At 44.4% G+C, this 15,431-nt stretch overlaps 1 protein-coding gene across 1 annotated transcript; it reads left to right on the plus strand.

Moving 5' to 3' along the window:
• Positions 1 to 4,799: 4,799 nt before the first annotated feature.
• Mtnr1b (melatonin receptor 1B) lies at positions 4,800 to 14,831 on the plus strand. The gene is made up of 2 exons (XM_026396123.2): positions 4,800 to 5,022; positions 13,960 to 14,831. The coding sequence occupies exons 1-2, from the start codon at positions 4,800 to 4,802 to the stop codon at positions 14,829 to 14,831; spliced, it is 1,095 nt and encodes a 364-aa protein (XP_026251908.1).
• Positions 14,832 to 15,431: the final 600 nt, after the last annotated feature.

Raw genomic sequence — 15,431 nt, forward strand, 5'->3', positions numbered from 1 at the left:
ATAACAGCAGAAGGCCAGTTGACATCAACTGACACATCTAATTCTACTGACTCCAAATTCTACTGAGCTTGAGATCAAGCCCAGAGTCTCAGTGTGGCTTTGAAGGCTTACCAGGACCTGATTCCTATCCATCTTTCCAGGGTAGTTCCTGAGCTCATTCCTTCTGGAATGCCTTCTCAGTTCTTTAAAGAGATACCCTCTCCCTAGTTGTGAACCCCATTACCAGGTGCCATAGCTCTAGCCTTCTTACCATCAGGACTTTCTCCCCAGGTTTGTTTTATTTTGTCTTATTCATAGTGTGTGTATGTGTGTTCTGTTTTGGGTGAGGATATATGAGCCATGAGAGAGTTTTATCTTTCCTAGCAATAGCCCTCTTTAAATATAAAGAGTTCCCATATATCCCTCATTCCCACATAGGCAATACTTTCTCACTATCAACTTCCTGCAACAAATGGTACATGCTACATTCTAGAATACTGTATTAACATGTTATTGTCACCCAAAGCCCATTGTTTATATTATAGTTTATTCTTGGTGTTATATACCCTTTGAGTTTGCACAAGTGTATAATGTCCTAGTTCACCATTACAATATTATACAAAATAATTTCACTGTCCTAAAGATCCTCTGTGCTCTGCCTATTCATGCCCCCACACCCTCAGAACTCCTGGCACTTTTACTGTTGCTATGATTTTAACTTTTCCAGGATGATTGTTTTTCCAAGATGAAGAATTGTAAATAAATCTGAATAAACATCTATGTTTATTCACATAACACTTTATTTATATAAGGTTTTCAACTTTCTTGGGTAAATACAAAGGACACAATTGCCAGACCACATGAGAACAATACTTGAGTTTTATAAAAAACTGCCAAATTGTCTTTTAAAGGGCTATACCACTGTCTTGCTCTGGGCCAGCTATGTTGGGATGTGGTTAACTCCTTAGGCAAATAAATATCCTAATTCCTGGTGCCCACGGATCTTGAGATATACTATTATAGAATGTAGGTGAGGTGGAAGTTCTATTCTAGGGAAGCATAAGGCAAATTCCTCTGCTTCATGCTCCTTAACCAAATGTGGGTTATTAGAGTAAGTGTCTGCACTGAGGCAACTTAGATTGCATTCCACTCACCTAACACTATGAGGGCTGCTGAAAGCCAGAGAATTCCCACTGTGTTTGTGTATATGAGAAGTGGAGAGGCTGGCTGGCCCTTCCTCCTATAAGAGCTTGGAGAGAAATGAATTACAGTAGATGGGGTAGAGAGAGAAGATGGGAGGGGAGGGGAGGGAAGGCAGGATAGTAGAGGATAGGAAAGGCAGCAGAATACAACAGACACTAGTATGGCAGTATGTAAAAACGTGGATGTATAACCGATGTGATTCTGCAATCTGTATAGGGGAAAAAATGGGAGTTCATAACCCACTTGAATCAAATGTAGGAAATATGATATGTCAAGAGCTGTGTAATGTTTTGAACAACTAATAAAAAAAAGAGCCTATTGTGTGTCTGGCTCCTTCTTCCTATTGTTCTGCTATGAACCTGCTGGTCATTCCTCCTCTTTCAGTGAGGATTTGCCTGCTGACTCTCATTTCCATTGTTTCCCATCATAACACCCACCCACATTCCTCAGTTCTTGACTTTGTCATCTCTAACCTTTTCCTCCATCTTCATCCAGCAACCTACTCCCATAACACCCTCAAAGCCTTCATAACAAGAGTCGGTGCCTCCCAGAAATCTCTGTTTCAGGCTAGGTAGTAGCAAGTGCACGGCCCTGAATTCAGTCCCCAGCAACACACACACACACACACACACACACACACACACGGCAGGGGGAGGGAGTACAAATAACATGTAAACCTGTTTCAAACAACTCACTCTTTGCTGGTTAACAACCACTAACTAGGCTGACTGGTTTTGTTTAAGTTGTGCACAGGGACATTCACACTCATTTCACACTTCCTATGCTCTCCTGATGAATGCTCTCACTTTCTGCAATGACATTTAAAAACCTTCTCCTGTCTTCAAACCTTCCACTCTTCCTACCCCTGAAGCCTGCCTACTGAGGTAGCCTCAAGCACCCTGGGAATACAAAAGTCAGAGAGGAACTCTCTCATCTCACACCAGTCTAGAAGCACTTCTGAATTTGCACTCGGCTTCTTCTTCCTTTCTGCTGTAGGGTAGAAAGCTTCCCTCTCTTCACAATCATGGGATCTGATGGGCTCAGCTCTCAAAAATGTTTGCTCCTTTCATTAGCCAAACCTTCTCCTGCAATTTCAGTCACTCCCTCTCCACTGTGTCCTTCCTTTTTGCTGTTTTAAGGGGAAAGTATAACTTACATAAAATAAAATGCATTAAAGTTATATTCCATCTAGATGCTGGGGCAAACACCTGTAATCCCACTCAGGAGGCTGAGGCAGGAGAATCCCAAGTTCCATGACAGCCTCAGTAACTTAGTGAGACACTGTCTCAAAATAAAAAATAAAAAGAATTAGGAATGTGGCTCAGTGGTAAAGTGCCCCTGAGTTCAATCCCTAGTACTACTACTACAACTACTACTACTACTACCACTTCTAAATTACTACCACTACTGTTAACTTCCCAGAAGTAATTTCATGCTCTTTTCCAGCCAAACCACATCCACATTGGTAGCCACTGTTCTGATTTCTATCACTACAGATTCATGATTTAGGATTTCATGTAAAGGAATCATATAGTATGTACTCTTTATTATCTGGCTTCTTTCATTCTATATATTGATTTTTATATTGATCAATATGGACTATTCAGTCCATGCTGCTGTGTCTATCAGTAGTTTTTATTGCTGAGCAACATTCCATTGCAAGGATATACCACAATTCATTTATCCCTTCTTCAGCAGTTGGATTATTTCCAGGTTTGGGATACTATAAATAAGACTGTTCTGGACATAGTTGTACAAAACTTTGAGTAGAGACATATTGTCATTTTCATTTTGAATTTTCATTTCATTTTCAATATGCTTGTCACAGGATATGCATTTTTTAACTTTATAAGGAACAAACAAGTAACCCTTTAAAATTGCTGTCCACTTTGTATTCTCATAAGGGCCATGTAAGAGAATTCCATTTGCTTCAACTTCTTGACAAATTCAGGACTAACAGTCACTTTTATTTTAGTGATTCTAATGGATGCAAAAAAAAAGTTCTTAGAATAATGTTTGGCATAAATTTAATCCCCCAAAGAGATTAGTTATTGCTACTCTCAGAGTAAGTTCTCAAACATTATGAATGAATTCCTTCTTTTCTATAATCATGTCTCACTCTTCTTGTCCTTTCTACTCCCAATCCCTAGTATTGGCTGGGCATCTATGTAAGTATTATGTTAAGATAGATATTCATAAATTTATTAAAGTATCATCTTTCTGGCAGAGACCTCGCCCATGTCTCCCACAATACAGAACAACTGCAAAATAAATAATGCAGGTCCACCTTTTTTTTTGGTGAGTTTTTATTTTTGTTCTGGAGATTGAACTCAGTGGCTCATGCATGCTACCAAGCTACATTCCCAGCCTCTAAAAATATTTGTATATCAAAGAGCAGTGCTGAGAAATTGAAAGGACAACCGACAGAATGGGAGAAACTATTTGTAAATCATTTATCTTTTAGGTGTCTAATATCTATAAAATATTAAGCATTTCTGTAATGAAATAAGACAAACACTTTCAAGAAGATGGACAGACCAGTTAAAAAACTGGTCAAAGGACTTGATTGAATAGGGATTTCTCCAAAGAATAAGCATATGAAAAGATGCTTGATATTATTAGGAATCAGGGAAAAGAAAATCAAAAACCCCAGAAAAATACCACTTATAACTAGTAGGACAGCTATAGTCAAAGAGAGATAATAGCTAAGTATCGAGGTCGACAGCCAGCATCTCATTGGGGATTCTACCTGCCAGGAGAATCTAAGCCACCCTAAAACTTAAACTCTCAAATAATTAGTGAATAACAAAACACAAATATTTAGAAATATATTTATAAAAGGCAAAGCCCCTGATAGATCTAGTCCACATGGGTTCTGGAGCTAGGCAAAGAAAAAAAAATGGCTCTGATGGTTTATTTAAGGGGGTACATCAAAGGCAGGGATACGGTTTCAAGGGTGAAGTCTTGCTTCATGATGTCTTCCAGTCAGCAGGTTGATTGATGTCTAGGCAGGTCACACCCATCTCAGGCCTTGAGGGGGAAATTCACTGGTATCAGCAGGTTCACCTTTTTCTTCAACTACCTAGAGATTAATTAGCACTCTACCCTCCTTTGCTCCTGGAGGTGTGGGGGTGGATGGGATGGGTGGATCTCAAACCTTGCCTTTCCAGCAATGGATCTTCAGGTCCCGACCACCACCATCTTCTTTCTCCAGTTGGAAAACTTGGATGGTCCTACATGGGCACAGCTTCCCCAAAGCTGTGGCGGAAATATGGAGGTCTCGCGTATGGCCATACTCTCAGGGACAGGCCAGACAGGCTCTGGTCCCCTGAAGTGAGCCGGGCACATGCTGAGCTCTTGAGTAGCAGAACCAGCCGTAAGGTACTTACGGTTCCCTGGTGTGCCGCTGTGGGACGCACTCCCAAGTGCTACTTCTGTTCGCATATTTTCTCCGCCCCCTGCCCACGCTTAATTATCTCCTCTAGCTCTCCCCCACCGCCTTCCTTTCTTGTGCTTGGTGGGCAGCGAAGTGGGCGGCAGGAACGCCTGGCTTAGCCCTGCACGCCCTGCGGCTATCTTGCGGAGCGCGGTGGAAGCGAATGGCGGGAGGGTCCGCGATGCCGGAGAATGGCTCTTTTGCCAACTGCTGCGAGGCGGGCGGGCTGGCAGTGCGCCCGGGCTGGTCCAGGACTGGTGGTGCTCTGCCCTCCGGGACGCCCCGGCCTCCCTGGGTAGCTCCTGCGCTATCCACCGTGCTCATTGTCACCACCGCGGTGGACGTAGTGGGCAACCTTTTGGTCATCCTCTCGGTGCTCAGGAACCGCAAGCTCCGGAACGCAGGTGAGCGTCACTCGCTGCTGGGGTCCCGAACTTTCCCTGCCCTCAAGTCTGGGCCCTGATCCCGCGATCCGATCCGTTGCCTCCTCTCTCCTGGATCCCCAGCTCCCTCCTCCCCCTCTCCTTCTCCCCACCCTTACTCTAACCTAATCCTGAAGTTTGGTTCTGCACTCAAAAGTTAGGGCGAATTCTGGCTCTCCAGACGTGCGGCGGTTCTGGCGGCTGCCTCTGGCAGCTGTCCGGGACGCGCTTGGCACATTAGAACAGGTGTGAATGGGGGAAAGGTTTTTTGGGTTTTTTTGACTCGCTTTTGTGGCAGGGTGAGGTACTATGGGATCCCACACAGCTGGACGCTGTTGCTACCTGAAGCATTCCAATCTGTGTCCTGCCAGACAGTGCCCCTATTTGGCTACAGAAATCTCAGGACCTTTGACATCTTGCGCTCTCCCCTGCCAAGCACTATGACTTCATGTAGTTGGTGCTTAGAAAATACTTGGTAAAAGAATGAGTGAATTAATGGAAGCTTTATATAAAAATCCATCTCCGGTCATCTGTAGATCCTATTCCAACCAAGAGAATGTAAACTCAGAAATTGTAAATTGCTTTCAAATAAAATGGTCTGTTCTGAAAACAGGGAATTTATGAGATTAACTGTGAAAAATCAGAACAATCATTTGGCTAAATCATGGTGCAATCCCGAAGAACAAAACCAGAAGGAGGGAGTATCTGAACTGTGACCTTAACAGGTCATTGGAGCTTGCTAACCATTTCAGCCTGGGAAGAAGTTCAGTGTCCTATTTGTTAATTTTGTAATTTCCCATTGGACCCTAGTGGGCAACTCAAATACAGTGTAAAAATAGCAGGAGGAAAACAAATTTAAAGCTTTAAAATGCCTTTTTAAAGGGGCTAGACAATTCAGGAAAACTGTTTTAAATAAATAATTATATAAGTATGGGGGGTAGGAGAGACCAGCAACTTGAGGATTTTCATCTGAAAAACAAGCCAAAAATAAAAGTGTGCGATTCTAGCCACCACAGGGGAAACTGAGTATTGTTAGGGAGATCTAAACTTTACAACTCAGGCATTTCAGTCATGATGGCTACTACTATCTGGAATAACTAACTATTCTAAGATGTTATTGTATCTTTGAAGGAAAACATATTAGGAAAGAGCAAGCTGTGATTAGAAAATGATATTTAACATTTTGGTTGTATTGTCCCTTTGCAGCAACCACAAACATTCATTTCCTGCACAGAGAGGCAGGAGGAAGGCAGCTCCTGGCACTTCTACCTTAGGAAGGATGGGCCCTCCAGGTTCTGACCCTGGCCCTTTCTTTCCTTTCCTAACTTTCTGGGTGTTTAGAAAAGACCTGGCAGATTGTAGCTCAGTGCTCAGTAATTGGGCTTCCTGCCATGAGAAAGGTGGTTGAGGGAAGAGACTGCTGCTTCCTCTTGCCTGAGGAGAATAGCATCCTCTCCCCTCTGTACTACCCAGGGAGGGCTGGGCTCTTCTGTGCTCTAGGCAGCCCTCACAAAAAGCTTACTGGTCTGAGAGCAATGAGGGGAATGAGCATGTTAAATTGCTGGCACATCCTCCGTCCTGCCCTTCCTACCTGCCCATGTGTCTGCTACTCGCCAGCACCAGAAATATGTATGTGTTGCTGAGGGTGAGGAGTGGGGATGGAAACCAGGGGCTCATGCATGTTGGGAAAGAGCCATACCATTGAGCTATACCCCAGGCCCCAGAAAAAGAAATATGATAGCTAATGACATTTATTCCTGCTCTATTGGTGGCTTTGGCAGTCATGCAATTTAACCAGTATTTTTTATTCTGTTTTGTTTTGTTTTAGGTGCTAGAGGTGAGATCCAGGGCTATACACATGTTAGAGGAGCTCTCTACCACTGAGCTACATCTCAGTCCTTAAGCAATTTTTATATGAGCATTGGCTTTATTTGCCATAGTCGTGAAAAACTGTAGTATTGACTTAAACTAAATGATGTTAGTGGAGTGAGATTTCAACACATGCTTAAAATATTTTGAATAGCATCCTTTCCACTTTTTTTAGACCTTCTCTTATTAATGTGTTGGATTTACTTAAAATAAAAAAACATAATTCATACCTTTTCATAACTAAGTCTGGCTTCTCAATTAATCAATATTAAGAAATTAGAACTTGGCATTGAGAACATAAAATTTCTAACAACTAGATACATAGCCCAAATTGAGGTCACAGTGTGCTTCTTAGAGACATCTTTATCCTTTACTTGACTATTATAAGCCCAAATCTGTGGGGCAGATCCTTGTCACTCATACAGAGGAATAGTTTCTTCTGCAGCTTATTGCTGTGTGTGGTGAGTTGGCTTTTTCAGAGACTCCACTGAAGAAAGGCAGACAGGGAGGAATGAAGTGATGGTGAGGGTAGGTTCAGGATACTGTCTTAAGCACACTCTGTCCTTACTGTCCCCCTACCTCCTCCACCTACAGAACAGTGTCCACTCCAGAATATAGCTCCCATGACATTTATGACTGACCTAACTGATGAACTACAGCCTCATCTCATTCATGCCAAAGGAGACTGCTGCCACTTCCCATGAAAATCCATGCTCTGATGCACAGAGAAAGTCCCCAGCCTCTTCTGCCTAGTCAACATCTGCTTCTTTTCAAACCTCTTCCCCAGCTCCCCTACAAAGTTGTTAATGCTTTCTATCAATACCATGAATAGCAAAGTGAGTGTCTCCCTCCTCAAGCTTCCACAACAGCCTGTGCTCTCCCCACGTAGCGCCCACCTCTCTCTACTGTTTTTATCTCTCCCCCACTGGACTGCATGAAAGCAGGGATTTTATTCCATTTCTGTCCACAGAGCCAGGCACACAGTAGGACCTGGATGCACTTCTGTTGAAACCAATTGAATATGGATGAGATATTCAAAGCAGTGGACAGAGAGAATGAATGCTACTTCATGAGGTAGGGTATATCTTAGGTACAGGACTCAGCACAAAATCAGCAGGAAGGAGTTTCATGGGAGTAAATTGCTTCAAGTACTGAAAGCCCAAGAACACCTCACTTTTGCCCTCCAAGGCTGACTATTAACACCATCTTCACAAAGGCACGCCTGCTCTCTGGCTGCTCCTATGTGGCTAGAGTCCTTCAGCAGGCTCCAGGTGCTCCATAGTTCTCTGATATTGTACCCTGATGATTCCTCTCAGGGAACATGCCCTCTTGCTGGTCTGTTCTGAGCCACTGTAAGCTGCCTATAAAATGTGAGCTTCCTGGGACTACCTGAATTATCCAGACAGTCCCTGCCCTAGAGAGCTCAGCGAACCCTGTCCTTACAGTAGCATCTGGTCTCCTCTCCTTTAGCAGAGAGAAAAGTGCAACAGTACCCTGGCTCCACAGGCTGTGGCCTCATGATGGGCTTTTATGCTGCAGCTGGAGGAAAGGTCACCTGGGAGGTGTTGTTAGTGAGTAGAAACTTTGGCACTTCTAGGGTATTTCAATCATTTGTAAGGCAGAAAGACAGACAGTAGCTGACATGGGAATTGCTCAGGAAAATATGAAGCATTCGCTTGCTGAACATACAGGTTCTTATTCAGAGTCTGCTCTATTCACACTGGAAAAGCTACCCCTCCCCAAGGCAGCCAGCAGAGTTCAGGGACTGCACCATTTCTTATCTGAACCATTACCTACCTATGAGGTTGCTGGTAGGTTACTGGTAGGATCTGCCTGTGCAGATGTTTAGTTTCCCAGTCAGAGCAGAGCCTGCAAGGTAGCCCCTTTCCATTCTCAATGAGAAATGAGCAGTGCGTGAATCCATGTGATGGCCCTGAACAAAAGCACTTAGAAGGCCCAGAGAGGAGGGAAACCTTTAGTAGGTTCACAATCCCTGCCCTCCAGGAGTTCCAGGGTAAGGTGGAGTCCACTCCATTCAGTTTTTTTTTTTTTTTTCCTACCACCAACACTTACTGAGAAGTCACTTGCTACCAGGTATCTTTTGAGCCAGATTTTGAGTCTGTGTTATCAGCAGAAGGCCAAACTGGGCTGCCTTGGACTCCCTCCCTACCATCTGAGCTTTCCAATTTCACATTCTGGCTGTGCATACCTTATTATATCTTCACTGAGCAAAAAAATGAGCACTTTATAAAATCCCATAATTATGTCTTTAGCTGCCTAATGAGGAAAGCTCTTAATCCTCTTTAATTCCCCCCAAGAAATTCTCAGTAGCCCAAGGGTATAAAGACTTTCATGTTTGACTGCTTTTCTTTCCAAAACATTGAATTCTGTATTTAGATGTCATGTTCTGAAAAACTGAGAAGGTACTCAATGTGGGTAATAGGACATCTGATTTTAGACATGTGTTGCTAAAAAAGTAAAAGTTAGGGAATTTGGAAGGCTAGAGTTCACAATCTGTAAGTAATGTCCTAACTTCATCATCATCTTCATCCACCACTACTATAATAGCCTCGGTATCTACAGACCCTACCATCTGTGTCTGTGTAAGTTCACAGTATGATGTTCATGTGATGATGAAATCACCTAATGGCACCTTTCTCCGACCATATCTCTCTATCCCTATTATTAAGTCACTCATAACCCTACTTCTGACATCTTATTTCATGGGGATCCTATTCTGACTCATGAGCTTCTTTCTTGTTCTTTCACTAACAACAACACATAAACAATTATAACAAGTCATAGTTAACATTACTAAGTGTTTATTATCTATCAGTTACAAATCTCTGTCCTTTGAGAGGAAGAAAAGAAAAAAAAAGAATACCACAATCCCCCATCAAAGGCATATCCTTCCTAAGTACTAACATCTCTCTCTCTCTCTCCTTTGAAGAACAGCCTACAGGGCAAAACATTACACCCCCATCTTTGCCCTTCCTGATGTCCTTGCTGGTCTACTAACTGCTAAGTTCAATGGTTAAGTTGCTGTTCTTTCTCACTTACTATCCCTTTGACACTTCTTTTTTCCTGGCTTCTTTATTTTTTTCTTGTTCTTTCTCCATTTTTCTCTGTTGTTGTTATGAGCAATTCACAAAATCTGGGTGTTTCCTTCTTTATCCGTAAGATGAGACTCCATAAATAAAACATGTAAATAGATGGAAGAAGCCATCTTAAGGAAGCTACAAGAAATTTAGCCCTCTTAGCAATGAGAGATCTTTGTTGATTTCCCTATCATTCTCCTAATTGCATCTTGTTTTTATTTGTTTGATTGTTTCTTCTCTGAGACCATGAGCTTCTTAAGAGGAGTGTTTTACTCCCTTGCTTCCCGAACCTCCTGGGTAGTCAGTCAGCCTCTCTCTAGTGGAAAACTCAGCAAGCTTGTTGAGTAAATGACTCAATGAATATCTGTTTCTACATTGACATTTAGGTTAGTAACCAGGGGCAATTGAGTCCAACCAGACTCTTCTCTGAGCACAGAGGATGAGAGGAAAAGAGGCAAGGCAGAGGGGCAAGGGTAGCTCTGCCTTCCAGAATTCCTCTATCTGATGAAGACTAGACAGCTCAGCACTGGCTAGCTCTTTTCTGGATTACCTAGATTTCCAGAAACAAGGACAGCAGAGAAGAACAGGGAGGGTATTGTGGTGGTCCCCTGTGTGAAGGGATGAGCTTTGCATATGAATACTGGAAGGGAATTCCGTGTTTGCAAACTGCCCTGTTGTGGAGGCCTCTTTCCCCTAGCCCACCTTGTCTGTGGAGGCAGATGGAAATGAGTCACTGCAGGACCTGGGATATAAATATTCATTAGAAACCTGTACACAGGGTGAGTAGCAGTTCTGTGGGCATGCTGATTGGTTTCTCACCTGTTCAGGGAAGAAATGGAGGGAGAACTGGATCTCCTTTTGACTCTCATCCAGATAGGACCTGGCTTCTTACAGATGGGAGACAAAACAAGAATTGTATTCACCTAATTTGAAAGGGTGCCAAGAAAGCCACAAGACAGTAAGACAACTGGGCAGATGAATCTACAGCAGGAACTGTTTGATTTCAGCTTTTTAACAACAGCCAGCATAATAGGGGAGAGTAATTGAATCACTTTCCACGTGGAGTTGAATGTGTTCTTCTCACTATTTACAAGCTGTTTGCCAGCCTCTAGGGCATTATTAAGAGCTGAGCCACATTAACAGGCGGAGCTTGACTCGGCTTTCCTAGGGAAACAGCTGGCAAAGCTGGCACCAGCTCCCAGCAGCTCTTGACTTTCTCTGCACGTGCTTGCAAGTGCCAAGAGCCTATTTGCCATTCATCCATGAGCCAGCGGGCCCTGCAGGGACCGATCTTCCTGTGTTGGAAAGAAGTGATTTTCTTCACAGAGTGTGCATGGATGGGGTGGGGGGGAGGAGAGTCCAAAAGAAACAGAGAACCAGAACTGATGAAGGAACACTAAAGAGGAACACTGAAGTTCAGTTAACTTGACCAATTCCTGCGATCAGTAAGTAACTGAATTTTTTCCCGGATTGCTTTAACTTTCAGCATTGCCTTTAAAATTTTAAAATTGTGGGACAAGAAGTAGTTAGGCTCATGATGCAGCTGAAGCTAAGAAATTTGAAAAGAAATTTCCCACTCCCTGGGATGTAAGTGTAGGCTGAGCAGGTGAGTCCAGACCATGGGCACTGGAGACAGCCAATGTGGCGGAGAATTAAATGGAAAGGCACTAGACCTCCCCACCCCAAGCAGATGCACATTTCTTTACTTGAAGCAACAGCTAAAGGAAAACAAGAGTTTTTTAATCAACGAAGTAAATAGATCCCCCTAATAGTAGAATAGGAAGGAATCCAGAGCTCAGCCTGAACACAATTCTTCTTCACCAACCCACCTCCACTGGCACGTCTGCAGAGACAGGGGCATTCTAGTTGTCCAGACGGCTTCCTTTCTATTCACTTGCATCCTGTCTCTCTCAAATTGTATCCTAGGCCCAGATACAGGAGCTAGGATAGGATTTGAGGGGGAACTTCCAAGATACTAAATAGGTTTCTTTTTAGTTGGTTCTGAATGGGGTTTACCCAGGCCCTCTGAGGCCAAAATAAACACTTCTAGAAGGCTGCCTGTGTGTCTTCCAGGTTTCCAGCCTCACTGGTAGCGTGTTACATGGAATCTTCTTTGAGATGGGATTAGAATGTGTGCCAGGACAAGGGAGGGCTGGAGGCAGTCCCTTCCCTGTCCTTGTAGGTGAATAAGTGAAAATGTAGGGTCTGCTTCTCCTGAAGGTCTGACTCAGGTGAACTCCTAGTTGGTAGGCTCCAGCATCCTTTGTCTATAACTCCTGGAATCTAGACCACAACTTGGTTTCCTCAATTGCTAAATCCTGGGGATTGTTTTCGTCTGCCTTTCTGGTCCTATGAGGTGGTTACATCAGCCTCTGCAGAGTGAGGACAGGGCTGGATATCTTAGGTCTGGATATGGGAGTAAGTATTTAGGTCCTGAGAACTTCCAGGATACGAATTGACTTTTTTCCTGCTGATTCTGAGTGGGGTTGACCCAGAAACTGTATGGCCATCGTAAGCACTAGAGCATCAGTGTTCTTGTCACTTGAGAGTTCCTCCTGTGAGCCCATTCCACCCGCCCTCTGTGTTTAGCCACCCTAAGGCTGGCAACTTTGACCTTACCCTGTGGCAAGAGGACAGGAGATCTGAAAGACTATGCCCACACATACTGTATTGATACCAGTTCCTGCTGGAGGGAGTGTCTGTTGTCTTTTGAGCATATAGTAGCTTCTCAAAAAGCACAGCGCTTGGGGCTGGGGATGTGGCTCAAGCAGTAGCACGCTCACCTGGCATGGGTGCAGCCTGGGTTCGATCCTCAGCACCACATACAAACAAAGATGTTGTGTCCACCAAAAACTAAAAAATAAATATTAAAAAAATTCTCTCTCTCTCTCTCTCTCTCTCTCTCTCTCTCTAAAAAAAAAAAAAAAAAAAAAAAAGGAAAGCACTTGACAAATGAATCAGATGAGATTGGAAATGGAGCTGCTCTTGCCCTGAACTTCTTGTTGAAAAACTTACAGGTTCTTTCTTGGTGCTTTACTCATGAGTTGCTGTAGGTTTTAGAAAGCAAATCTTGAGGAGCTGAGACTGTGAGCCCTGCCAGCTCCTTAGGTCTCTGGCCCAGGGTATGTGTGAGTCCTGTTAACAATGGCTATATGGTTCCCTGAGGCTCTCCTGGCTAGTTAAATTTGATGATGCTGCAGAATGTTCCATTCAGAGAGGAGAAGAAGTTCAGAAAGGCCCAACATTGTGAGAGAGGAGTACCCTCATCCCTCCTCACCCAACAGGATAGGGGCTTTGCACTATTCTGAATGTCTGTCAAGTGGCTATGAGTATGGGCCCTGGACAAGGCACAGAGGGAATACTGGTCCCTACTCTCAAAATCTTTCTTCTAGTCCAGCTGCAAAATGCAACTCATATGAAGATAAATGACTTTGAGTCACTTAGAAAGTAATTCATCAACCAGTGGAGGGAAATGCAAAAGAAAACTGTCAAAGAGAAGTGCAGGGAAGCATGGATTTCGGGGGGCGGGGGGCGCGGTGGTGCTGGTAGTGATGGTGAGTCCACATTGCTCACTTTCAGATTCTCCTCCAAAATCTTTGTTGGAGCTTAAATGTTATCAAGTCCCTGTCCATCTTTGCCTGCAATTTGTGAGAACCCACTGTGTTCCCAAGCACCGGGCATCATTATTTAGTTCTCAAAATTATAATACAAGACAGGGATCATTTAGCTTCAATTTGCAAATGATAAAGGTAAGGCTTTGAGAGCTTAAGTAACTTGCTTCAGTCATCCAATTAGTAAGTAGCACAGATGCAATTAGAATCCTCAACTATGTTTCTAAATGCTATGTCATTTCCCCTCCCAATGCTGAAAGTAACTCAGTGAAGGACATGATGTTCTATATACAAAAATGTTAGGGTCTTTTCTGACTCTTGCTCTCTTCTTCCTGCTTCAGGTAATTTGTTCTTGGTGAGTCTGGCGTTGGCTGACCTGGTTGTGGCCCTGTACCCCTACCCACTGATCCTAATGGCCATCTTCTATGATGGCTGGGCACTGGGAGAGGCGCACTGCAAGGCCAGCGCTTTTGTAATGGGCCTGAGCGTCATTGGTTCTGTCTTCAACATCACCGCCATCGCCATTAACCGCTATTGTTACATTTGCCACAGCATAGCCTACCACCGGTTCTGCGGGCGCTGGCATGCTCCAATCTACATTGTCCTAGTCTGGCTCCTCACCCTGGTAGCCTTAGTGCCGAACTTTTTTGTGGGGTCCCTGAAGTACGACTCACGCATCTACTCCTGCACCTTCATCCAGACGGCCAGTGCCCAGTACACAGCAGCAGTGGTGGTCATCCATTTCCTCCTCCCCATTTCGGTGGTGGCCTTCTGTTACCTGCGTATCTGGGTGCTGGTGCTTCAGGCCCGCAGGAAGGTCAAGTCAGAGAGCAAACTGCGCTTGAGGCCCAGCGACACACGGAGCTTTCTGACCATGTTTGCAGTGTTTGTGATCTTTGCCATCTGCTGGGGCCCCCTTAACTGCATCGGCCTCGCTGTGGCCATCAACCCTGAAGAAGTGGCTCCCCAGGTCCCCGAGGGGCTCTTTGTCACTAGTTACTTCCTGGCTTATTTCAATAGTTGCCTGAATGCCATTATCTATGGGCTCCTGAACCAGAACTTTCGCAGGGAGTACAAGAGGATCATCTCAGCCCTCTGGAACCCACGGCGCTGCTTTCAGGATGCTTCCAAAGGCAGCCATGAGGAACAGCTGCAGAATCAAGCTCCACGTGTTGGTAATGCCCAGCACTTTGCCCGGGCAGATGCTCTCTAGCCTAGATCTGAGACACACTGGTTGGGCCACAAGCCCATGAAATCATGGGTGTGAATTTGCAGCAAGGTTAAGATCAGACATCCTGCTGTGCCACACCATCCTCTTTGCATCCACAGCCCACAACTTGTGGAACTCCATGCTACAGACAAGCAGCTCATCAGCTCCGTTGGTTCAGGTTGTCCAGGGGATAGCCACAAGTACTGGATCTGGCTGACACTTTCTGTAGTGTACTGGGGGCTTGGCACAGACAAGACCAAGGAAAGGGCCTGGGCCAGAAAAGCCAGTTCCTTCACATGGGTTGCCCCTTATCCTCCTGCTGGAACCTAGTCACTTCCTTCTTCCCTTCGCCTGAGGGATAGCAAGAACATATCTTTTCATGGACGCTGGAGTGAAAGATCAGATCGGTAGCGCTGGAAGGTGGGTGACTGCATGGCTCCAGGATGTCGGGAGTGCAGAGGGCAGCTTTCCATGCTCTCCCCATTGACCTTTTCTACACACACACACACACACACACACACACACACACAGTCACACTCCCCCTCTCCTCCACCTCAGACATCTCGAGAACAAAGTCTGCTTGGCTACCTTTCCTGATTCCAC

Source organism: Urocitellus parryii, chromosome 4 (genome assembly GCF_045843805.1).
Source record: "Urocitellus parryii isolate mUroPar1 chromosome 4, mUroPar1.hap1, whole genome shotgun sequence".
Lineage (NCBI taxonomy): Eukaryota > Metazoa > Chordata > Mammalia > Rodentia > Sciuridae > Urocitellus > Urocitellus parryii.

Coding starts and splice junctions, on each gene's coding strand:
- Mtnr1b (XM_026396123.2), top strand. CDS start 4,800: ATGCCGGAGAATGGCTCTTTTGCCAACTGCTGCGAGGCGGGCGGGCTG. Junction 5,023..13,959: donor CCGCAAGCTCCGGAACGCAG/GTGAGCGTCACT, acceptor TTCCTGCTTCAG/GTAATTTGTTCTTGGTGAGT.